Here is a 24,402-nt window from a genome sequence, read left to right on the forward strand (position 1 = left end):
TTTCAGTCCATAGCGCCACCTGTGCTTTGCTTTATACGGTCAACCATCCATAGTGAAAGAAATTTTTAAAAATGCAAGCAATTCTCTCAAAATGATATGTTTTGAACAAAAAAAAAATCAGGACAACTGCAAAAAGAACTTCAGCACAAGAATTACAATGAAAAACTTTATTAAAATATTCTTTCTTTCGTTCTTTTTTCAGCTTTTAACAATAAAATACTAAATGTAAAACAGATATACTCTCAACATATAATTGAGGAATGTTTGACTAAAATTTCCTCAAATATTTGAAGATTTCCAACAGAGTGGCTAACCAAAAAAAAGGGGGGCTTACAAAAAGTAGAGTGCGATTCTGATCCAGTTGAGGTCAACTCAGTTAACCCTAGGGTCAACCATAGTGTGTGTGTATATATATATATATATATATATATATATATATATATGATACCGATACCATGGTAGAGTTGGATATTTGTTCAAGTACTTTAAATGATTTCCTTTAGATACTATTTAAACTTTTATATTTGTTAAGAAAATGAAATAATCTGCATACTTTTAAAATATAGATATGCACCTTGAAGAACCTCTAGCACACAAAAAAAGCTTACAAATCTGGAAAAAGGAATTGTTAAGTTTCTAGTGTATGTCTTATTTCAAAAGAAACATTATGTCTTGTGTGGTAAAACTCTTGGAATAAATTATTGAAGGGGAAACAGAAGTGATCAAAACAAAGTCTTAATAATATCATAAATGTAGATGATTCAAATGGTTCTACTAAACCAAAATGGCAAATAAAATTAAAGCCTATTTAAAGGACTTTTTTTCTTTCTATAAAAAAGATTAAAACAATTGATAATTTGATAAAAATCCTGCTATCTAGAATCCAACTAACCAGAAAGCTCAAGTAACCAAATTCTCGAAAATCTAGGAAAAAAGTTCTCCAAAATTCTTACTTATTAACTTTTAAAATATTTTAGTTCATTTTCACATTATTGCCATTATTTTCTATGAGCAGCGATGCAGACATATTTTTGTTTTTCAGAGGTTTTAATTATGTTACGTCATTTTTTTTCCAAGTAAATATTGTAATATGAAGCACTAAAAATTTTGGCATTACATCATAAATTACAGGACTACTATCCTATTTTTCAATTTCAGTTTTTTTAAATAGATAATTTTAAAAGCTTTTATGGATAACTATTACAGTTTCCCCCTTTTTATCATTATTAAATTTTTATAAGTGTTGATTAAAATATTTTTGTTTTGCTTTTGGTGTTTGTTAAAATAGAGATTTTTGGAGCTAAAATATGCCCACATATAAAAAATTTGTCTATTTCCTGTGCATTCCAGATAGTCGAACTTTTTCTGTATAGCTAAATAATTAATATGATTCACAAATAAAATAATTAAGTAAGCAACTTTTTTCCTTGGCCACTCATTAACAATTCATTTAAGGAACTTTTGCTTCACATCAAACAATGTCATTTCTTCCTCTTCTTCATCATCATTGTCGAGGGGAACCATCTCCATGTCAGTGGACGTGATCACTCCATACTTCCGACTCTTGCTCTTCTTGTGGTGCATCCTGAAAACATTAAAAATATCAGAACTAAGAGAGAGTTTTATCTTTTCTAAAACACTTTAAAAATAAATATATAGTTGATTCTCATGGTTTGGGTGACGTTATAATATGTGGAAAATGATTTACTGTAGTAATTATAAAAGTGCACTTATAATAATTACTACTATAAATCACTTGAATTCACAATTATAAATAGCATATATATATATTTTATAATGAAATACTGTTAAGCAAGAATACTTGCTGTAGTGTATCTACCATTACAAAAATACAATCCCAATTCACTAGTATATAAGACATGTTAACTCGATTCTATGGTGGGGTACCTTTTCATAGATGAAGGCTGACATGGTTGATATCTGCTCTCCCAACATTGGTGACCTTTGGATGCGAACATACCTATCTTGACAGCAACTCTCAGTTTGATCTGAACACGCCTACTTTGACGGATGGTCCACATTGAACAGTAGACTTGCTACTTGTGACTGCAACATTATCCACCTCCTTGCATTGTTGCTACTCAGTCTCGATTACACACAACGTACTCACTCGACTGCCAAAGGCAACACAGGAGTGACCACGACCCTGAACCTAATACAGCTCTCACGATCAGTAAAAAGTACAGTGATCTTAATACAGCTTTCCAGTCTTCTCACAAAACTGCAATGAATCAACTAGTGGAATCCATTCATCGAATTCTATCACAGATATAATACTGGTGGGGGTATAATACTGTAGTGTATCTACCACTACTAAAATACAATTCCAATTCAGCAGTATATAAGACATGTTAACAAGACTCTATGTTGGGATACCATTTCATAGATAAAGGTTGACATTGTCGAAAAATATACCCCCACATTGGTGGCCTTCGGACGCGATTTGAACATGCCTACTTTGACAGAAACTCCCAATTTAAAATGAACACGCCTATCTTAACAGTAACACCCACTTCGATCTGAACTACTTCGATGGATGGTCCATATTGAACAGTTGACTTGCTACTTGTGACTGTAACACTGACCTCCTCACAATGTTGCTTCTCAGTCTCGATCCCACACAACGTTCAACATATACACTCGACTATTAAAGGCAACAAAAGAGCGACCACGTCCGTGAACTTAATACAGCTGTCACGATCAGCACTAAAAAAGTACGGTGATCTTAATACAGCTCTCCCGGCTTCTCACAAAACTGCAATGAATCAACTAGCGGTATCCGCTCATCGAATTCTATCACAGATATAATTCTGGTGGAGTACTGTAATGTATCTACCACCACAAAAATTTTATTCCAATTCACTTGTACATCATGTTAACTCGATGCTATGTTGGGGTACCTTTTCACGGATGAAGGTTGACCTGGTCGATAGCTACCATCGCCACACTTGCATTAACTCTGAAGACATGATATATAGATGTTTAAATTCTATACAAAGCTAAAATTAATATGAAAATAGTTTTTTTCTTTTTTAAAAGTAGTTGTAAAGATCTTCTAACTTTCTAGTAAGGTATAAAATTTTGTTAAAATGTGATTGTATGCTCCATTTTAAGTTTATCTAGATTCCTTCGATTTTCGTTTGACTGTTTCTTTCAATGTCCCAGAAGAAAACATTTGCTTCCCGGAAAAAATCCCAATGATTGAATATTTAAGACAGCAAGAACTGTGATTTTTAGATTAATAAATAAGACAGTTGAATCATTCATTTCAAATAAAGAGAGGAATGACCTGTTTTTAAAATTGGGAAAATTTTTAGGACTACCCAACTTACAAAAAATCTGAGCATTTCTTGTTAATAATAAAAAAAAAAAAGAGTTTTGTTGTTTAAATGCATCTAAGTGAATGGCGAAACAAAACAAAATAGTATAGTATTGCCATTTATCAAAACATCGTGAAAGTTGCCAATATCAAGGAAAGATGATAGTCAGCCTCATGTTTTATTTGAGCTAGAGACCTTTAAGTCTATATCCAGATGTTTTAACCACCCACGAGGAGTTAGGAATACTATTCCATTTTATAAATCATAATTGGCAATTTTTATAAATTGGTATATAATAACCAGGACACTCAATATTATAAAAATAGACAACACTCTTAAATTTAATTATTACTTTATTCCATACTTTTAATTATTAATAATTTAACTTAGTAAACTAACTTTAAATGCAAAAAAAGGAAATTTTAAATAATAAAATATCAAATTATGTAAATGTGTCTACATACAAAAATTGTAAATTTTATTCCTAACTTTGACTTAAAATGTTTTGCAAGGAGATACAAGTAAATAGTTCATCGACACACGTAAATTGATCTGCAACATACCTTGAAGCACTTTCTGCCTTAAGGGTATATCTAACATACCAATTTAGATACCTTGATAAGTGTTTTACAGCCCTAAGAGAAATCTCGGTAGGAGGCTTTATATACAATCCACTATAGAAGATGAATAATCATTACATATAAATTTTTTTGCATACATGTAGATATGCATCTGAGAAAATCAAATAAAACTTCATCTCAGTTATTTGGGATATTTTCGTATAAGTACCTATTCTCACCTACTACAATCAACAGAGCGCCTAAAAAAAAATTTATTATTGAGAAAAAAGAGCTCCAAAGAGCATGCAATTATACACTATAACTGCCCTGGAAGGGATAGAAGGGAAGATTTCCGTATCATGTTCTGCGGCTGAATCGCCAAGTCTTGGCAACTTCTAGGCAGTGGTCGGAGAGAAATAAAATGTTTTATTTTTTTTATAAAGTTTAAAATCTATCTTACAGCTTAACGATTGTAGTTGGCGCGAAAGATCAAGATACGGAAATATCCATCCCCGAATAGAAAATATATCCATCAAATTGGTGACTTTCCAAGTTTTTTTTTTAGTTTCTTGCACGATGACACTATATAGAATACGCCAAAAACTTGGCGATTATTTCGCTGCAGTTACCAATACGAATATCTTATCTGGTAATTAGCCGAAATCTCGATACATATGTAAAGGGAAGTTTAAGTTAAGGAATAAAATTTTCAAACGCACCTGACACTTCTGACAACAAAAAAAAGTAAAATTATGATCATAAATCCTAAAACGACGAAGCCTGTCCTTTGCAAGGCACCACTTTTAATCGGTACCATCCAAGATGGCACATTATGAGTTGAGTTATAAGTATCTGAAATACTCGAATTATTTGGCAAATCATGCAAGGTATCAGTTTCTGAAATCACTTTAACGTCAGCATTTGAAGTCACTGTGAAATTTTGGGATGTGCTGTTTTCTTTAACTTCTCTTTTAAAATTAGAATGGAGACTTGACCATAATGGGATCGGTTTTGAGTTGCTAATTTCTTCTAAAGCCAACACACAATGTTGAATGCTAAGAAAAAAAATGAAATACAGCCAATGAATGCACCAAGGCATTAGTGAAATGACGGAGAAACTAAAACAAAATTATTATAAGTATATTAGGAAGATAAGAGAAAGTTCACAGTTGTCATATTTGTTTACATTCTACAAACGGTTAAGGTTACATATGATCATATGTTAACATAACATGATAAAATGAAAAAGAAAACAAAATTAAACGTGAATGGCAAATACTTTAAAGAAATGTTTCAGAATATTAAAATGTGCATAAAACAATGAGAAATTGTAAAAGTACCAATTGAAATATTTAATGCAGATTCAGCTAAGGAACAACTATACTTCCTAATTTTTTCCGAGATGCTAATTTCTTTTTAGCCAATCAAATTAGGACTGGCAACTTTGAAAACTGTTTTTATAATTTGCTGATCAGTTTTCTTACTTTTACCTAAAATTATTCTACAAATCTAACTTTTTATTGATGAATTACGTTTATACTTATTTTAATTAAGCTATGGTATGTTTATTGAGATAATTTCTCATTTCTATACTTTCTAAGTTTTGTTTCGTATGTTACCTTAATTATTTTGAGGGCTCAACCTCCATTTTTAATTATGTTTTTACAGGAAACACTCAGAAATATTCAAAATGAAAACCTCCTAGGTGCCAGAAATAAAGCAACTGCTGGTAATCTGCTGAGGAAACCTTTGCGTGGAGTGGGAAATGAAGTTCGCAATATTCCAGTAAAGGTATAACTATATACTTAAACAATTCCTAATCTAAGAATGCGTTTTTAAGGCGCTATTAACTTTTTTTTAAAAAAACTTTATTTTATTCAATTTAAGTGCTAAGGCATTGACGTAAAAGTTGTGAGATTTTGTTTACCTGTAGTTAGCGTATGAAATTTGAATAGGGTGAATCTGGAGAAGTAGAAACATTTTCTAACGCCTGGGTGTCGATTTTAATTACTGAAAAACTTTAGAAAATTTCTCGAGCAAAACTATTAAAAAATTGTAATTCGCGCTGCTATGATTCTACAAACTGGCTATTCTCACATTTTCCCATAAATGGAATGCAATTTTTTTTTTCAAATGAAAAATTTTTATAAATAAGTTTACTTGATTCATTTTAAAAATAACGAAAGTTCTTAGAAATTTTCTGGGTTCTCTACAACTAGGCTATTTTCAGGAAGCAACAGCAAGACAAAAAATTAAAAGATGAAAAAGGTATCGGACATGAAGAAGGGGATATTTCCATAACTTGATCTACCATGCCAACTATTGCCAAGGCACCAAATTTAAAATTAAATAGTAAAATTATTTTAAAAAGATGTTTTCCTCTGGGAGGGTAGCTAAGAGTTTTACCCTTCTAGTTGGTCCTTTTCTATGGTGTTTTTATTTTTTATTTTTCCTTGTGGGTTGCTGCTCATAAGTTACCAAGACTTGGCGATTATTCTGCCACAGGTCATGATAAGGAAATCTCCCCAAGAAATACATAGCAGTCACACTTAATATTTTAAAAAATGCTAAAACTATAAGTTTTCATTAAAGTGTAACAAAATGTGGGAATAAATATTTTAGTTCCTAATTTGTTTAAAAATTTTAATGAATATATTGAAGTAAATAAGTTCCTACCTACTTTAAAAAATAACTAATATCTTTTAGTCTTGACCACTAGAAGAATAAACCAGACAAAAAAGCAATTTTCTCATAGTGAGGAAATAACATTTGCTTTTGATGTTTCCATTCTTAAATGAAATTAAAATATATATTTTCAAACTATCCCTCAAGAGGCAAATAGCACATCTTTTTTCAGAAAATAAATTAACTACATTTCAAAAGTTTTTTCTCAGAATGAGGGAATGTAAAAGGATTATTTGCTCATGTAATTTAATCTTATAAATAAAATATTAAATTATGTATTTTTAAACTATCTCATTAGAGGAAATTAAAACACTAATATTTTTAGTAAAATTAAGTTCATAAATAAAATTTATTTTTTAGTTTTATCAGTACATGTTTTTGGAACATACATCGAAATCATATGTAAAGACTAAAAAATTTTAATTCATAGCAACAACAGTACTGGCATTAATTTTCGAAGATAATAGTTAAACAAAAAAAGTTTATGTATTTCAGTGAGTTTTTTGTATTTCTAAGCAGTAAGTTGGGAGTGTAAGAATACTTCACATGTTTAAAATTAATGTTAAATTTTTAAAATTATACTTCAAACTTAAGAGAATGTTAGATATTTTTAAATTATATTTTGAACTAATAGGTTAATCATTTATCTATAGAAAAACTAAAATAGCCTATTTTTAGAAAATTACCCGTTTCTTCATTGTCATCTTTTTACTAAGATTACAATTTTCAACTATTTCAATTTCCATGTACCTTTCTCCTTCCTGTGTACATTTTTAGAAGGGGGAGAGGCAAAAGAATATTTAACAGAATTCTTAATGATATTTGAAAATTAATTTTAAAGAGCCATAGGTAATCAATGAAAAATAATCTACATATTTGAAAGCTTTTAGAATTTTTTTTTTTTTTTTCAAAAACTTGTTGGTCGTATGGAAGAGTTAATGAAAAATATAAAATTTTGGTCTGGAATAAGTACTTTGAATTGAATTTAATGTATAGTATGTTCACTTTAAGTGTTTTTTTTTTTTTTTATTTAATTAAATCTAGTTTCATAATTTTTTAATCATTTAATTTCAATTTAATGTTGCTTATTTCTTTAAAATATTTTAAGAAAATGAATATTTTAACTCTTGCTCACAAAGATTATTTTAGTTTTGTGATTCCAATAATGTGGACTTATTTTAAAAATTTTTGTGTTTTAAAAAGCTATTTTTCTAGTATATTTAATCCCTGTAATTCTTGTTGTTATTGTCAGTTTAGAAAATATTAAATTCCCAAACTATGTTATAATTTTTAATAGCAGATTTTCTGTATGAAAAATCTTTTTTTAAAGTTTTTACTTTGTTTTATTCATTGATATGCTTGTTGAACTTGGCATGACAGTTTGGATTGTAATATCCTAACAACCTTTTGTATGTTTTTCTAAAAAAAAGTATTCCACAAACAAGGTTCCACAGGTGAGGGGAAAACTTGGAATTTTATTTAAACTTCAAAAATCGGGGAAGTTGAAATTTTTTACAAAACGTGGAAGTTTCTATATCATACCAGGAAAAATTCTTGGAATTGTCAGTAACCATAATCAGTTATTAATTTTAGTTAAATAATTCTAACATCCGCAGGGCTGATTGTGCTCCGGAAGTTTCCGGAGATCGAAGGTTCAGACGTTTCAAAAAATCATTGATCACAAGTTTCCGGAAATCAAATTTGAAAAGGTGGAACTTAAGAACAGTTTATTTTGTTTGTAAGGGAGAAATACTTTATAAGCTTATATTCAAGATTATAACTATTTACTGATAAAAAAATATTAATCATAAACTCAAGACATATTTGTAAATTTCTATTACTTCTGCAGGTCATCATTGGTATGTGTAAATGGTATAGGTGTGTGTAAAATTCCAAATATATTTTAAGTGGACTAAAATATTGAGAAAAAGGGAAAAACCTTGTTTAAATTTTTAATTTTTTTTTTTTTTTTTTTTTTTTTCATTGCACATTTTAGTCGAACTGAGGTGTTTCCATCCTCATTCAACCACGCTATTTTTCTCTGAAAATCTGGCATTACAAATATTAAAAATCTATTTTCTGGTGAAAAATAGCATGGTATATGTGAGATATAGTCTGGATTTTAATAGAAATTTATGCAGAAATTTTTTCTTTTTTTTTTCTTTCTGAAATTGAGTGATACGCCTACACGTATCTCAATCGGAGTTTTCTCTTAAAATAGCAAAGGCTTTCTTGGGTTTGTGTGTGTAAACTCATTACATTAAAATTTTCCCTATAAATCTTATTCGAGCAGCTACAAAAAGTTTGAAATTTTGCCACCTTTTGAAATTTTTTAGATGGTGGAAAAGAAAGTGTTAAAAGACTAAATGTCTTTCTTTAATAAATATTTTTAAGGCACTTGGGTACACACAGTCATTTCATTGTGGTTCTCTGGATAGTCTCCACTAAAAACCCTGCATTCTATTTTTTTTTTTTTTTTTAAATGAAAAAATAAAATTATTTTTTTTTATGCCTAAGTATCGATTAGTTACAGCTTGGTAAAAAAAATCTGTTGCTATGTTATGCAGGGTGCATTGAGTTTTTAAGAAGCGCTTAAATGTGCTTTTAAAATTTTCCCTTTTTCAAAGTGAAATTTTTATTTTTTACCGTGTCTATTTTCGCAGTTGATTACGAAAAAAGTGTACTCTTCCTATTGTTCCTTTCAACTTTTTCACAATCCATTTTGACATGCCGTATGAAGGCACCAATCATTTAACATGTTTGGTAAAATGCTTGTGATCTATAAATGTTTTCATTAAGCTGAATTTAGTTGGAAGGATTCTTTCACTCCTATGAGCAACTCTGCTGCATTTTGCAAGATATTCTAAATTTTAGACTTAGTTTTCTGCTCTTTGAAATCAAAGCGAAAAATTTCGAATTTTTGCTAAACATAGACTAGTGAAACATTTCTAAAAAAAATTTCCCTGATAGAGAAATAAAATTTCTCTTAAATTTCATTACTGTTGAAGCACTATCATCTTGATCACTGACAAGGCAATGACCTTGTGCTATTTTATTTATAGATTAGTATCACAATACTTGAACTTAGACTTGGGGATTATTCAATAAATACTTATTTTCATGCAAGTCCAGAAAATTCAGCAATCACCTCAAAATTTCCATATTCCTTTTATTAAGTTAATTTTAATAATTGTAAGAAATTTACTTGAGACCATCCACAAAATGCATGAAATTTTTAAGCTTTTTATTGTACAACTTTAAAAAATTTTTAGTGCTCATAAACTATTTTATGAAAATTTATTATGAATCTATTTTAAGGCAATGTTTTAGGAAAATATGAACTCTTTTCACAATTAGCAGATATAATATGAAGAAATCTTATGTTAATTCAGATTTGAGCTTAAAAAGAACCTTAATTCTTTGGAGGGTTGAAAGATTTGGTTTAAAAACAATTGAAATGAGAACTTAAAATTCTTAGATTTGTTAATATTAGGAATGTAGGGATTATATAATTTAGTTCTGACTAAAATGTTTAACTTCAATACTTATTGTATTTACAATCCAACACTATTAAGAAAAAAAATTTAGTTTTATTAGAAAAATGCTGAACTAAAGTAGCAAATCTTAATAATTTGCACGGGCCATTCACTAATTTACATTAGTAATATGAATTAATACAGGTTTTTTCGTTTTTGTTTACATGTCTTTATTAATTCAGTATGATCAATATTAATCCTAATCATGTAATGTTTTTGCATTATATGTATGAACTTTCTACAATTGAAAGAATTTATTTTTTAGTGCACATATCCTAATTATGATTTTTTTTCCCCAAGAAAAAGTGCTTACAAATAATTCTTTAGTGCTTAAGGGTACAAGGGACGTTTAAAAAATTTTTTTCCAATTTTTGAGCTACAATTTTATAATTTACAGCATTTAGTTGTTGCATCTTAAACAGACTAAACATGAAGTTTGGTGATGATTGTTCAATTAGTTTTAAAATAAATTAAATTTTAATTTTTTTAAATACCCAAAAAAGGAAATATTTGAAATGCTACATTTGTTCAGAAAAGCAAAGTAGGAAGTTAATTTTTTTTTACAAGATTTTTATTATATTTCTAAACAAAAGTTGCGATAATTCATAACTTTTAAACAAATTTATTTTTAAAACAATAATGAAATATTAAAAAACACATAATTTTAACTAAAATAGTTACATAAGAATTTTCATTTGTGACTAAATAATTTTTTTTACTCGAGTTAAACCTATAATGCATCGCAACTTTCATTTAGACATGTATAACGAGCAATTTGATGAAATATAATTAAAAACAGATAAAAATTAAAATGTATGGAGCATTTCGAAAACACAAAATTTACCAGAATATTGATTTTAAGAAAAAGCCAGTTTTAAAATTTGCACACAATAATACACTATTTTTTGCTTGAATAATAAATTTTTAATGCGTTAAATATGTGTAAAATACTTATGATTAACCTCATCAGAAATTATATAGTATTTAATAACATTCAAATGAAAAATAATCCAAAATGACAATGTTATTACAATACTTGAAAGAGAAAACGAGAAAGATGTGATAACACATTTTTAAACATATTTCAAATATATTACTTTTAACACTTAATTTGATGTTCAAAATTCGCCTGCAGAATATGTCAACCCTTCTTTTTTAACTGATTTCTTTTCTAATGATATTTTTTTATATTTTCTTGAATTTTTCTCTTCCTTGAATTTTTGAGAGGATTTTCGCTTTTTCTGCCTTGCACGCCTGCAATCTTTCCTTTATCAGAGCCTGCAAACTGTTGCAGAACTGTGATAAATATGTTGATTTTTTAATTTTTATGTCTCAACAGAACCTAAATTGTACTCTGCAACTTCAGCAATAACGCCAAGCTCTAATCTTTTTTTGGAGATAAACACATCTTTTGCAAACTTACGCCAAATGCAACTGCAAAGGGGCGGGCGTGGTCATACTAAAAAAGCTTATATCTCAGTGAAAAATGATCAGATTTTAATTTTTTTTTTTTTAATTTAAAGCTTATGATTCCTACTTCAAATATAAAGTAAAATCTCAAAATTGAAAGTTTAGCCATTTTATTCGAATTTCAACGTCCCTTGTACCCTTAAAAGGTGTTTATTTTTGTTAAAATTTGGCTATGCTAGTTACATTTCAAAACTAAAGTGCTAAGTTATTTTTCTTGTCATGTTATTTAAGTAAATTTAATGCATATATCACATTACATAGAGATGTCGAAGCTTCAGGTCCAAAAATTTGTAAAAGACTGATTACTTTGAAGGTCCAGGTTTTTTACTCATAGCGTCGAAAGTGCCCCTGAATTCCCTCATAGTTTGATCTCTTCCGTCTTCTGTTTTTATATGTATTAATTAAATATTTTAATCGCAACCATGTTAACTGTACTCATTTATTGTATCTTTTCATAAAAAATATAAATTGAGCATTAGTGTTGGATTGCAATTTAGGCAAAATAGTCAAAGCATAACCAGTATCTTAAAATCATGCATTGAGTATTGTCTAAGTTTCTTTGTAGGTTATTTTGCTGACAATTAATTAAAATGTTCATAAAATTATTGAATAAGATATTGTGTAGAAGCTAAGAAATGAGTTGTTAGGTTCTCTAGTTGAATGATTATAAAGTGCATTGCTTTAGTTCCGTACCATTTTTATTTGCTCAGTAGAAACCCTTTAGTGGGACTCTATTTCTGTCTGCTGGGTTGAAGCATGAATATCGATATTTAGGTAAATGATTCTTTGAAGATGTTACAACACTTGACTGTCATAAAACAATACTCCGTTCTAAATCAAGACCATTGCTATTTAAATTATCGCCCATGCTTGCGTATGGTTCCCTTTTATTTTGTTATCAAATTATACAGATATGCTTTCAAAAACAATATAACAGCTTTTAAAACTTCAACTCTTCAGGCAGAAATTTCATTTATGCTGTCTCTTAATCATAAAATTATTAAGAGGTTGTACTTATGCTAGAATCCTAGACTAATATTTCGATAAATAAAGAGACGTTCTTGAAAAAGAACAGACATTACAAGAACATTGGATTTTATGGAGCCTCTAATACGAGTCCTAGGCTGTCATGCTCTTAACAAATCCAATGAGAGAAAGAATATTTACTTCTCTTATGCGGTAGAGGAAAATAGTTTGCAGGATACCATTTTCTTTCACAAGTTTCTTTAAAGGAAAAATTTCTATGTTGATATATCGCTGGTTCAAAACTAAAACAACACTTCTGCACTCACTTCTTATTCAAATAACATGAGAAGTTAATGCAGAAGTGCCATTTTAACTTTGAACCAGCCATATGTTCATGCTGGGAGCTTGGTATGCACTTATATGCATACAGGCTCTCTCTATAGTGATAATGGTTTTTTCTTAACTTTCAACTGAGTTTAGAATTTTATCTGAAGTAAGAAAGTTTGGCTCTAATGTATTTATTTTATTTTAACTTATTTTTACTTGAATATGTTGCACAAAAAGTGTTATATAGTCTGTATTGTTAATTAGGTTTTGTAGCATTATTGATGGTAGTTTACATTAAAATGAAATGTTGTGAAAGTGTTCTGATGTGTTGCAATTGCAGGGATCTTTTAGAGAAAAGGCGACTAAAACCAAAGATTGCGGGAAAGAGAAACTGGTTCCTGTAAAGTCTGTTAGAACTAGATCTGAATCAAAGAAAGGGGTGAGTATCTGCCTTTAGATTATAATTAGTTTCTTATTTACAATCGCGTGCTTCAATGGAAAATCAAGATATTTTATTTTCCATAATTAAGGTTTTCCTAATGAAAGCTCAATCCTGAAGATCTCATTGCTGTTAATCGGATTGGGGACACATTTGAGTCTTTCGACACATTTGAGGGGGTGTTTAATTTTTATGCATCATTTAAATTGAGTCTCAGTTTTAACAACTTTGAGTAAATTAGTTTAAAACCTGTTTTTTAAATTCAACTTAGTAGTTTTATTGTCAATTTAAATTTAATCCAATCGAAAGTTGTAACTACGTATATTTATATAATTCAATGAGTGTCCTTTATTAAATGGATTGTTTATAAAGTGCTTTTTTCCCCTTTGATTCTTAAAGTTAGATTCAAAATCTTTAAATTAAACCAGTAAGTTGAACTTGTATGTTAAATTTCATTTTTGGTTTTTTAAGCTCACCTTCTATCGTATCTTAACCTATTTTATTCTATCATTAACATATTTTAAAATTATGTTAAAATATTTAACTAGAGGTGTTCAACTTTGAGTGAAGGGTCACATACACATTTGACCAATGAAGGGTGGCATGCCTATGTATTTGGATACATGTTGATAGCAATTATAGATAGTAATTGGTGGAAACATCACTGTTCTAGGCACTAAATTCTTTTAATCGGTTAGATTAGTAATATGTTTGTATATAAATTAAATATATTTAAGTGTTTAAAATTAGTCAAAATTATTACTGTTTAAAAAAGAGGGGGGGGGAGGAAAAAAAACTATCAGAAAAAATTTAGTTTAATTTGAAATAAATAAAAACAATGATATCTAGGTACAAAATAGGTAATACAAAAGTCTGTTTTAACAAGTTCTAACAAAGCTCAAATGTTTGAATTAAATTTTAAAAAGCTGAATTGAAACAGTGCAATTCAAAATCTTGTGGGGAAAATTTAGTAGCTGCCAAAAATGTTAGAAAAACCTCTTAAAATGATGTTAACATCATGACAAACAGAGGGCATCAAAAAAATTTTATTTTGAAGAGATTTGAAATTTAAATATAGTAATAATATGTTAAAAATCCTGTTTTTTTTTTTTTTTTTTTTTTTTTTTTTTTTTTTTTTTTTTTTTTTTTTTTTTTACTGTTAGAGAAAAGCATTGTAATAACTGACAAAACTACAATCAAAGATAGTTTTGTATTCAAATTCGGGATTCGAAATTCAAGAGTTATAATAGCATAGTAAAAAATTTAGTGTCTTTTTAAAACTTGTAGAAATTTCGATTGATCGAAGCGGAATACAATCTGGTAAAACAGATTTTAAACATTTTTCTTAGTTATAATATTTTGGAAACAAATATTAAAGTTCAAAAGGTTTTGCTATACATAATTTTCTTTTAACAATTTTTTACACACTGAATTCTACTAATAAAAATTTTGGTCTCAATTTGTGTAGGTTTTTCAAGATGTTGAAGAACTAAAGAAATCTCTTCCAGTCATTGACTCTCATTCTACTAAGCAGCTACCACCTGGCGTTGAAAATATTGATGTAGATGATGTGGAAAATCCTTTGCTTGTCAGCATCTATATTAATGATATTTATTGTTACCTAAGAAATCTAGAGGTCAGTCCTTTATATGTATATTAATGTTGTCTTTAAGTCTTAAAAAAATTTGAATTTTATTCTGCTTCTTAACTATATTTTATAGAGTATTCTCCGGTAGCTGATCAAATTTGTAACTTGATGCGAAAAAAGTTTATATTGATAATGAGTTGTTTTTTATATAAACATTAAGGGTAATTTTTTTAATTAGTAAATTCTAAGTGTTTTTAACAAAAGTAAATGCTTGTTATAGATAGGGTTAGTCCCATGTCAGACTCCTTCCCCAAAGCTTTCCAGTTGTAAGATGGAATCTGAGTTATCATGGCGTTTCTTCAAACTGACGTGTTTGATGAATTTTATTAGCAGGGTAGTTTAAATATAGGGTCTGATTTAAAAGGATTGTTTAATTTTTAGTTTAAGGCTTATTAAATTGTAAAAAGTGAAAGGTTGCTGTATTTTCTGGTGGAAGAAAAGCTTGATGAAGAAAGTTATCGAAAGTGCAATCTTTCTTTAAGCTGGGGGTGTATACAAGGTACATACCTTTTTAATTTGTCTCCTTTTACGATGTTTTTTTTTTTTTTTTTTTTCCATCTGCGAAAGTTGCTAAAAATTGGCTATGTTCTGCAGCAGAATGCCATAAGGGCAAAGATTTTGCAGACTTTGTTATTAATTTTTTAATAGTTTTTCTCTCAGTTATTTAATTTTAAATAATTTTCCTTGATAAATTTTTTGCAACTAAAAATTATTTTGTCGGAAGCTCTATGTGTAAGAGAAAAACCTTTTTTCGATATCGCTGCTGTGCTTTGGCCGAACAATACAGTAATTGTGGGTTTCACTTTATAGTGTGCTCGGTTACAAAAGATGGTTAAAATTTTTATGATGTTTGCCATCTTCTAACTCTGTTCCTCAAATTTATTATTGATTACAATTTTTTTGTTTTGTTAATGAACCCTAGTTGAGGCTGATAGAAAGGCTGAAGCTATTTATGTAGGTTTGTAGCATAGAAGATAATAGATTTAAGCACATAATGAGATTTTTCTTTAGAAAATTCTTTAACAGTTAATGACAGTGTGATTATTCACTTTTTCAAACCAGCTGGAGTCAGCTGGGCATATGCCAATAATGCTAAAAGCAAGGTTGGAAAGTTTTTGACATTTAATATTTTTATCCAGTTTTAACCATAGTTTTAACAGTCATGTTGGAAAAAACCAAATTTTGATGTGAAGCTACCTACATATGAAATCGCAACAGATAAATAATATTTTTGAATTATTTTGACATTAAAATTTTTTTTAAATTGTCTTCTAAACCCAAATTTTTAGTGTAGGAAATTTTAAATAATTATAAATAAAAATGTGTGAATTAAACTACTAAAAGAAGTTAATTAAATTGTAAGATTCAATTTGCAGGACTTAAATGTCCTGAATTTTTTTTTTTTTTTTTTTTTCCAAATTTTTTTGTATGAGTTAACAGGAAGAATAAGTATTTTTTTGAGTGCTACATTTATTTGACTCCAGTGTTAGAGAAAATTACCCTTGATTAGGTGGCATAAAAGCATTCAATGTCGAGAAATATATAAAATGTTCTAATCTTTCTACTCCCTCCTCATCATTATATTATACTCTACTGTTTTTCACAACGGAATCCTCTTATTTTGTTACTACTTAATGATTTTCCATGTTTAGACTATTTTACCCTTTTTTATGTAAATAAGACCAAGCAAATTTTTTGCATTACTTAAAAAAAATCTACATTTTTTCTAAATTTCTTTTTTCACTTAAATGCAGGAACTACTAAAACTATTACCAATTGTATATCTGTGAATTCAAGTTGGTATCATACAAATTGCTCCCATTAGAGAATCAACATCCTTAAATTTAGAGGCGATTGTGTCCTTAATTTTTTAAAAAACCAGTCTTCATTTGTATTGAATTGTTTTGTATTTCAGGTAATCTATCCTATAAGGAAACATCATTTACAGCTTCAACCTGAAGTGACTGGAAAGATGAGATCTATTTTAATTGATTGGCTCATTCAGGTTCATTTTAAATTCAACCTTCTACAAGAGACTTTATACATGGCTGTATCCATACTAGACAGATATCTTCAAGTATGTACTCATCAAAGACTAAATCTATTTTGATGCATATATAAATTGTAATCTCAAAGTAATTTTCCTTTTTTCTTCTCTGCTTTCTAAGATTAATATTTAAGGATAATAACTAAGATAATAATTAAGATAACTTTTTGTAAAACGGAACAAACATCAAAACGTGTGTTATTCAATAAGGAATAGATTATCCTAATTTTTATAAAACGTTTTCTTGTAGATTGAACGACATTTTAAAAACTGGAGTACTTAGTATAAAATGTATTTATTATGAAAATAAAGTTAGCAGATGAACTTGAATAAAGATTAAAGAAAAAGGTGGTTGGAGTTTGAATAAGGATAAATTTTTTTCTAGTTTCTTTAAAAGAATTGGCAGCTCAGATAATCGGATAAAAATAAAATAAAAGGAGCCATTCAAAAATTCTAAAAGTTCGTTCAAATTTAATAAAATCCAAAAGAACAGAATTAGTAGATTTATTAAAAGAAAACATCTAATTTAAAATGAGCTATTAAGTGTTCGGTAGATTGGAAGCTTCCATTAAACCAACGTTTCTGAATGGAACATTGTACCGTATTTATAATGTTATTGCTTTTTAGATTATTGTTCTTTCCTTATTACTCATTAAGGTTTGCAAAAAAGCCTACATTTAAGGTTTTTATTCGGTATTAAAAAAGGGGTTTATAAATTTTGTGAAAGTAGCCTTTACTTTTGGCTGCATAATGTTTTACTGATAACCTCGTACTTTTAGTTGCTGTTACCATGTCAAACCCGAGTGACATTGTATTTCTATTTTATTTCAGTTAGAATTTAAATAGTGTCTTTGAACATTAAATTTTAGAAAGAAATTTCTCAGGTTTTTTGATATGCTATTGTGTGTTTATTTTTGATATGTTATATAGTGAATATTGAAATGCCTTTTTATTTAAAATTGTGGTTCCTCAATGGGATTTTTAAATTAAATAAGATAAAATTGGATAAGCATAGCTATAGACTCTACTGGATTTTACCAGTTTCTACTAGTTTAGTAAAAGTTCTAGTTTTTACATTTTTGAAAATTCCTTAAAATTGAGCAAGTTTCCTACGAAATCCCTATTGAAATAGAATTTTTACTTAATTCATGGCTTGCTTGAATATTAATATTACCAATACATGAAGTTAGCGTAAATTATAGTTAGTAGTTAAAGGTTTTTCTTCCAAGATTTTCTGTTTTTCATTCGGAACTCTTTTTTCTTTTTTTAATTAATCCTTTACCACCAGTAATAAATTACCTGTATATTACTATTCAAAATTATGAGTTAACATTAAAAGATTTTGAAATGTTTTTTATAATGTCAATTATAAATATTGCAGACCATTTGTAGTTATTAGTGTAAAAAGCTTCTGTATTTTGATAATTTCTGTATTTGAATAAAAATCCCTAAAGTTTCCCATATGTAAAATATTTAGTGTACTTTGCAACAGTTATTATGAAATTTATATTTATTTGTTAAGTCTGTCAGATTTTTTCCTATTAATGTTGGCAGCTATGCATACAATAGTAGTGGTTCTTCAATTAGTTCTTTACTTACCAATTTTGAATCAAAATCTTAGGATTTTAGACAGGTAGCCAAGGTTTATGATTAAAAAAAATAGATACTCAATGAATATCAATAACAAATTAAACTCTGTGGCACACATTTTTAACAAAGTGCAAAGTTTTGATTTTTAGATTTCAAATCAAAACTTAGATATGTAAAAAATCTTTTAGTAATTTATATTTGATAGTATATTAAGACAATTGTGTAAATCAAAATTTTTATTTGAAAAAGAACATTTTAAGTTATTGTTTGCTGCACTGTAATGTAAATTAAAAGTAGGTAGGTTTTAGACTGTTTTTACCTCTGTCAAGTTAAAATTTTTCTACTCACATTAACTCTTGTAACTAGTTTCAATCCTTTCGTCGCCACCCCATTTGCACGAAATTCATTAGGAAATCACTGATTTTTTTTTAAATGTTTCATTTTGAGTAAAACATTTAATTTTTTAAAACTCTTATTGATTCATAACACAGGGATGTGTATGGTAAATAGCCACAAAAAAAAATCAGAATGAGCAAGAAAGTGTTGGTGAAGCATTTATCCTCAATGCTAAAATATCAATACAAGTACTTTATTTAAATTGTGGGGATATGAATCTCAATGCGAATTTTCGGTTAAGACATTTCTTTAAGCAGCATTAGTGTATAATATCTGTTAACAAGCGTGGTTTTCTTTACTTGTTTTTTTTTTTTTTTTTTTTTTTTTTTTTTTTTTTTTTTTTTTTTTTTTTTAGTCTGAGAAGGTGAAGAGGTCTGAGTTGCAACTGGTTGGTGTGACCTCCATGTTCATTGCATCAAAGTATGAAGAGATGTACGCTCCTGAAGTGAGCGATTTCGTGTACATCACTGACAACACTTACACAAAGCAGGAGATATTGAGGATGGAAAGAGTGATGCTAAAATCCCTCAAGTTTGACTTGAGTAAGCCACTACCGCTACACTTCCTAAGAAGAAACTCCAAAGCTGGAAATGTGAGTGATTTCTTCTTTCACTCCTGATTCTACATTTAGATTTTTATCATTTATTTTCAGTGATTGTAGGTCTAATTGAATTGTCAAACATTTGCACATACATGAAATACATAACTTTCTGCAAGTAATTTGACACAGTTTGTTCAGAAATCGCTTGAAAATCTTAATTTTTAAAGATTATTGATTATTTCACATATCATCGTATGTTTCTTTAAATTTGGCAGTGTTATGAAGATATAAAAACTAGTTAGAGTAAAGCAATGTTCACTGAAACAATTTCAATGCAAACATGGAATAATCTTTTTTCAACTCTTTTACACTTAAATAATCTTGCTTTCTTACACTACTCATTTTACAATATTACGAGATAGAGTATTAAAACTGCTTTTTAACTAAAAAAGGCTATGATCAACTGACTTGATGTTACCATTTAAGAAGTGATATGTGTATAACGTTAAATTTTTTTTTAATAACCATGAGCTAACCACTAATTTTCTTTAAACAGTGTTTTCACGTTGTGTATATTATGCATGTCTGATACTGGCTAAGTGTAGGTGCCCCAGTATTTTTCTAGTCAGCCTGATAGGTTTTTGTATTGAGCCCACATGCTTTTGGGTTTATTAAATCTATCAATATTACAGGGTTTGTGTGCACCATTAACTAAGTTTTAACATCTGGCTTTAACAAGGTGAAAAATATATAAATATTTAAAGTATTAAATTGCACCTAAAGTAAGAACAAAAATGCCTGTTATATTATGGGCAATTTAAATACATTGATTAATAGATTTATTAGTTAGTAGGGAGAATAAATTTTTACTAAAGTTTTATCTAAGTATGCGGCTAACAATACTGCTTAAATCTGTTTTAAAAATTATTTTAATTATGCAAAAAAAAAAGCAATTGTTGAAAAGAATCTAACATTAATCCATAAAAATATTGTGCCAACCACATCGCTAAGCTACAACAGCGCCACCACATACAAGGCAGTGGATGCTCAGGCTTCGAACCGAATGGACCTTTTTCCTCCTTCTCAAAATTAATCAAATTTGTTTGTCCGTGTGCTATATGTATGTCAAAGTATTTGGCACTAAGCCTTTCCTTATTTTACCCCCCCCCCCCTCGAGATCTAGCTAGGGCTACAATATCTAATTCTAGGGGGTGTGAAATTTCAAAATTGTGATTAAAATTAATTTAGATATTAAATGTATGTGTATACCGAAGCGTAAAACAATTAAAATACGTATAAAGAATATTATGCAATAGATATAAAAGTAAATACTACCACACTATCATTAATATCACTATACATACATGAACCTGCAGGTTCTTGACTGTATTTTTAAATATTAAGTAAATATAAATTTAAAAGCTTCACACTGATCACAGAATGCAAGTCAAATCTGAAAAATGTTTTCAGAATAACTAAATTATATAATATTTAAAATTATTTTAAAGCATGAGGATATGGTGTAATTTTTTGAAAATCTCTTCAGTTTATATAGAATTCTACTCAAATAACTTACATGTTCTGCATCTTTTTTAATTCCCGGTAAGCTTAAGCATTCATGAGTGTTTCGATAAGGAAACTATAAATTTTCTTGCATCATGTCTTTAGAAAAAAGCAAAGGTACACGTGTGTGGGTCGAAGTAATACATGTTATTATTTCATTCGGTTTTACTTTAATTGTTTGTTTTTGTCAATTAAAAATAGTCTTAAAATTCAAAAATTTACAGTTTATATATCCAGAATAGAAGTTCTAAAAATATATTTACAAAGAGTAAAATATTGGTATAATAAATTTGTAGGTTGATGCAACTGTTCACACGCTTGCCAAGTATCTAATGGAAGTTGTGCTGACAGAGTACGACTGTGCCCATTATCGTCCATCAATGTTGGCTGCTGCTGCACTGTATCTTGCAAGAAAGCTTTTGACAGAATCTTCTTCCTGGAATGATACCCTAAAATTCTACAGTAATTATTCAGAAGAGGATTTCATGCCCATTGTCAAAAATTTGTGCAAGATAATCCTGAAAGCAGGAGCTTCAAAGTTAAAGGTAACTCTTTCATTCTTCCTAGTTTAGAAATTCTTATGGGAATACATAGGAATGAATAGACAAGGTGTGCTTTTTGTTTCATTTGATATTTATAAAGTGCTTAATTTTCTCTTTTCCAAAATTAGATTTTTCTTTACCATGTCTCTTTATACTGAGACTTACCCAAAACTTAGTTTTTGTAGTTACCCATTAAACATTTTCACAATTTGTTCAAACAAATCCATTTCAGTATGCTGTCATCTTTATCGTAAGTCACCAGTTTTATTCGTGTTGTATGGACTACTCGCGGGTCCGCATGGAACCGGAATTCGTGAGAAGGCTTCTTGCCCCAGTAACTTGGCTTACATTTTGACTTTTTCCACTGGAAAGAAAATCTATATTTTAATTAGATTGTCAAAATGAATTTTTCTAAACAAATTAGCATTTTGTATTCCATTACGGTAATTTTCGGTCGATTTGCTGCATAGCCAATTAAAATTGGATCCAAATGATATAGGCCTGAAACAGACTACGGAAAATAGTTTTCTATGGTGGAAAAGTCATAAATTGTTAAGATTTGTGATTGGCGAAGACTTTTGACTTGATATTTTGCTAATAATTCGAAATCCTTAGTGTGGTAGGTATTCCCCTGTATGGTAGGTTTCTGTATTTACGATACATTCGAAGGTTACAGTATTGAAATCAGGATTTTAAAAACAAGGTCGCTTTACAGCAAAATTGAAGTAGCTCTAAATTCGTGTATGGTTGTAAAATCACGCTCTATTAAATTTTCTTTTAAGCAATCATAGAAACAAATCTCATTTAAATGGCTTGGACCGATTTTAACTCTTTGTTGCAAATAATTAATTACTTCACTCATAAAGTTCTTCACACTGTTTTTGGTTGGTCATAAAGTAGCCTGATCACATTTTAATGAAAAATGAACAATAAAAATAGGAACACTATTTTTCGAGCAAATTATTTTTTCTAATTGATCAAGATTTCAGTTTAAAATCAAGTGGATTTTTTTTATTAAAAAAATTACATAATGAAAATCTTAAATATTTCATAATTTAATTATTCACTTAATTTCTTTAAATTTATGTAACAGTTTTGAACAGAATTAAATCTTCTGCATTTTAATAATTTAAATTCAAGGCTAATTGTGCTCCGGAAAAAATTCGGATTTCCGGATTTTTCGCTAACAGTGATCCAGAAGTTTCCGGAGATCGATGGTCCAGACGTTTCAAAAAATCATTGATCCGAGAATTTTCCGGAAATCAAATTTTCAAAGGTGGAACTATTACACAGTTTATTTTATTTGTTCGTAAGGGAGAGTCAGAGATACTTTATAAGCTTATATTCATGATTAATATTCATTCTTTATCAGTGAATAGTTGTTATAATCATAAACTCAAGAAAGAAAGACATATTTGTAAATCTTAATTACTTCTCCAGGTCATCATAGGTATGTGTAAAATTTTAATTATATTTTAAGTAAACTAAGAAATATTGAGAAAAAGGAAAAAAAACCTTGTTTAAATTTTTTTTCTAATCTTTCTATTTAAACCGTTTTGAAATTTTTTTACTCAAGAAATTTTCCGGAATTTTGACTTGGACTCACAATCTCCCCTGTAAATTTAACAGTGAATCTTTTGAAGTAGATGCCGACGGGTATGTTTTTTATCCTCTAAAATGTTTAAATTATTAGATTATTAATTTAAAACCTTTTTTTTGTAATTTTTATCTTTTTGCTTCATTTTTATTGTTCTCTACATTTAAAAATGGAATATGAACTTTAGTAGAGTATTAATTTTAATGGTTGATCTGATTAGTTTTAAAGTAATTGCTTATAATCAAAGCTCACTTTCTCTTTACAGGCAGTCCACACGAAGTATGCTGGATCCAAATTCTTCAAAATCAGCTGTATACCTCAATTGAAATCTTCCATTGTGGTTGAACTAGCTGCTTCTAATTGATGTCTCTTTTATTTAAATTTTATTTACAACAGTGGACAAATGTAAATTGACTTTTAATAACATATTTGGCTATTTATAGTACTCTAGACAAATTTTATAATGCAAGCATTGTTTGTAAATGCTATGTTTTCATGTCTTTTGATTTGTATAAATGTGAATTGCTGTTTTATTTTAATTAAAAATGCTTAAATTATATTAATTTCACTTTCTCATTTAACCTGCCTGTTTTTAAATGCTTGTCTTTGTTTAATATTGATAGGTTAAAAACAACTGCAAATTTTGTGCATTTTCAGATATTTCATATTGGATTAAAAATCATTTTCTAAATAAAAGTTTAATGAAGATTGAACATTTTTAATCTGTTATAGAACTAAGTTGATTTGATGAATAGTTATGGTTTTTAGTTAATTTCTAGTTGAAATCTAAGTTTATCACTAGCATGCAATTTTGTTAAATATTACTCAATATGTATGATTTGCGATACCTTTTCGAATATGTAAAAAAAAAAATTATTTTTATACAGGAGTAGGAAAATTAGCTGGACTTTAAATTAAAGTCATAAGAGTTTTCCTCTTTTTTATGACTCAAATATCTTTATACAGCAACATCTTAAAATAAATTATGCATATAAATGTTAAGTTTTTTAAAAATCTGATTTTTATTGATGTTCAATCCAAACATTCTCTCATTTACACATTTAAGTTCAAAATTTACTAGTAAACTAAGTTGCGGTTGAACTCGGATGTAACGTCCAACGTGATTAACTATTTCCAGTTTTTAACGCTTTTCA

General features: G+C 28.6%; 2 protein-coding genes across 2 annotated transcripts; one reads left to right on the plus strand and one right to left on the minus strand.

Moving 5' to 3' along the window:
* Positions 1 to 152: 152 nt before the first annotated feature.
* LOC147805242 (uncharacterized) lies at positions 153 to 5,114 on the minus strand. The gene is made up of 2 exons (XM_087149747.1): positions 4,621 to 5,114; positions 153 to 1,585 (listed from the first exon to the last, which is right to left on the minus strand). Exons 1-2 carry the CDS (start codon positions 4,998 to 5,000, stop codon positions 1,447 to 1,449), a joined length of 519 nt encoding a protein of 172 aa, XP_087005873.1. The 5' UTR covers positions 5,001 to 5,114; the 3' UTR covers positions 153 to 1,446.
* Positions 5,115 to 5,300: 186 nt separating this feature from the next.
* Positions 5,301 to 23,811, plus strand: CycB (Cyclin B). The gene is made up of 8 exons (XM_016074149.4): positions 5,301 to 5,460; positions 5,570 to 5,692; positions 13,226 to 13,324; positions 14,793 to 14,960; positions 16,888 to 17,049; positions 19,361 to 19,597; positions 21,406 to 21,654; positions 23,514 to 23,811. Exons 1-8 carry the CDS (start codon positions 5,458 to 5,460, stop codon positions 23,610 to 23,612), a joined length of 1,140 nt encoding a protein of 379 aa, XP_015929635.2. The 5' UTR covers positions 5,301 to 5,457; the 3' UTR covers positions 23,613 to 23,811.
* Positions 23,812 to 24,402: the final 591 nt, after the last annotated feature.

This window comes from Parasteatoda tepidariorum, chromosome 8 (genome assembly GCF_982258835.1).
Source record: "Parasteatoda tepidariorum strain Cologne lab strain chromosome 8, Ptep-v5.0, whole genome shotgun sequence".
Lineage (NCBI taxonomy): Eukaryota > Metazoa > Arthropoda > Arachnida > Araneae > Theridiidae > Parasteatoda > Parasteatoda tepidariorum.

Coding starts and splice junctions, on each gene's coding strand:
- LOC147805242 (XM_087149747.1), bottom strand. CDS start 5,000: ATGCCTTGGTGCATTCATTGGCTGTATTTCATTTTTTTTCTTAGCATT. Junction 1,586..4,620: donor TTTGTTGTCAGAAGTGTCAG/GTGCGTTTGAAA, acceptor TAATGTTTTCAG/GATGCACCACAAGAAGAGCA.
- CycB (XM_016074149.4), top strand. Junction 13,325..14,792: donor GATCTGAATCAAAGAAAGGG/GTGAGTATCTGC, acceptor CAATTTGTGTAG/GTTTTTCAAGATGTTGAAGA. Junction 21,655..23,513: donor CAGGAGCTTCAAAGTTAAAG/GTAACTCTTTCA, acceptor TTCTCTTTACAG/GCAGTCCACACGAAGTATGC.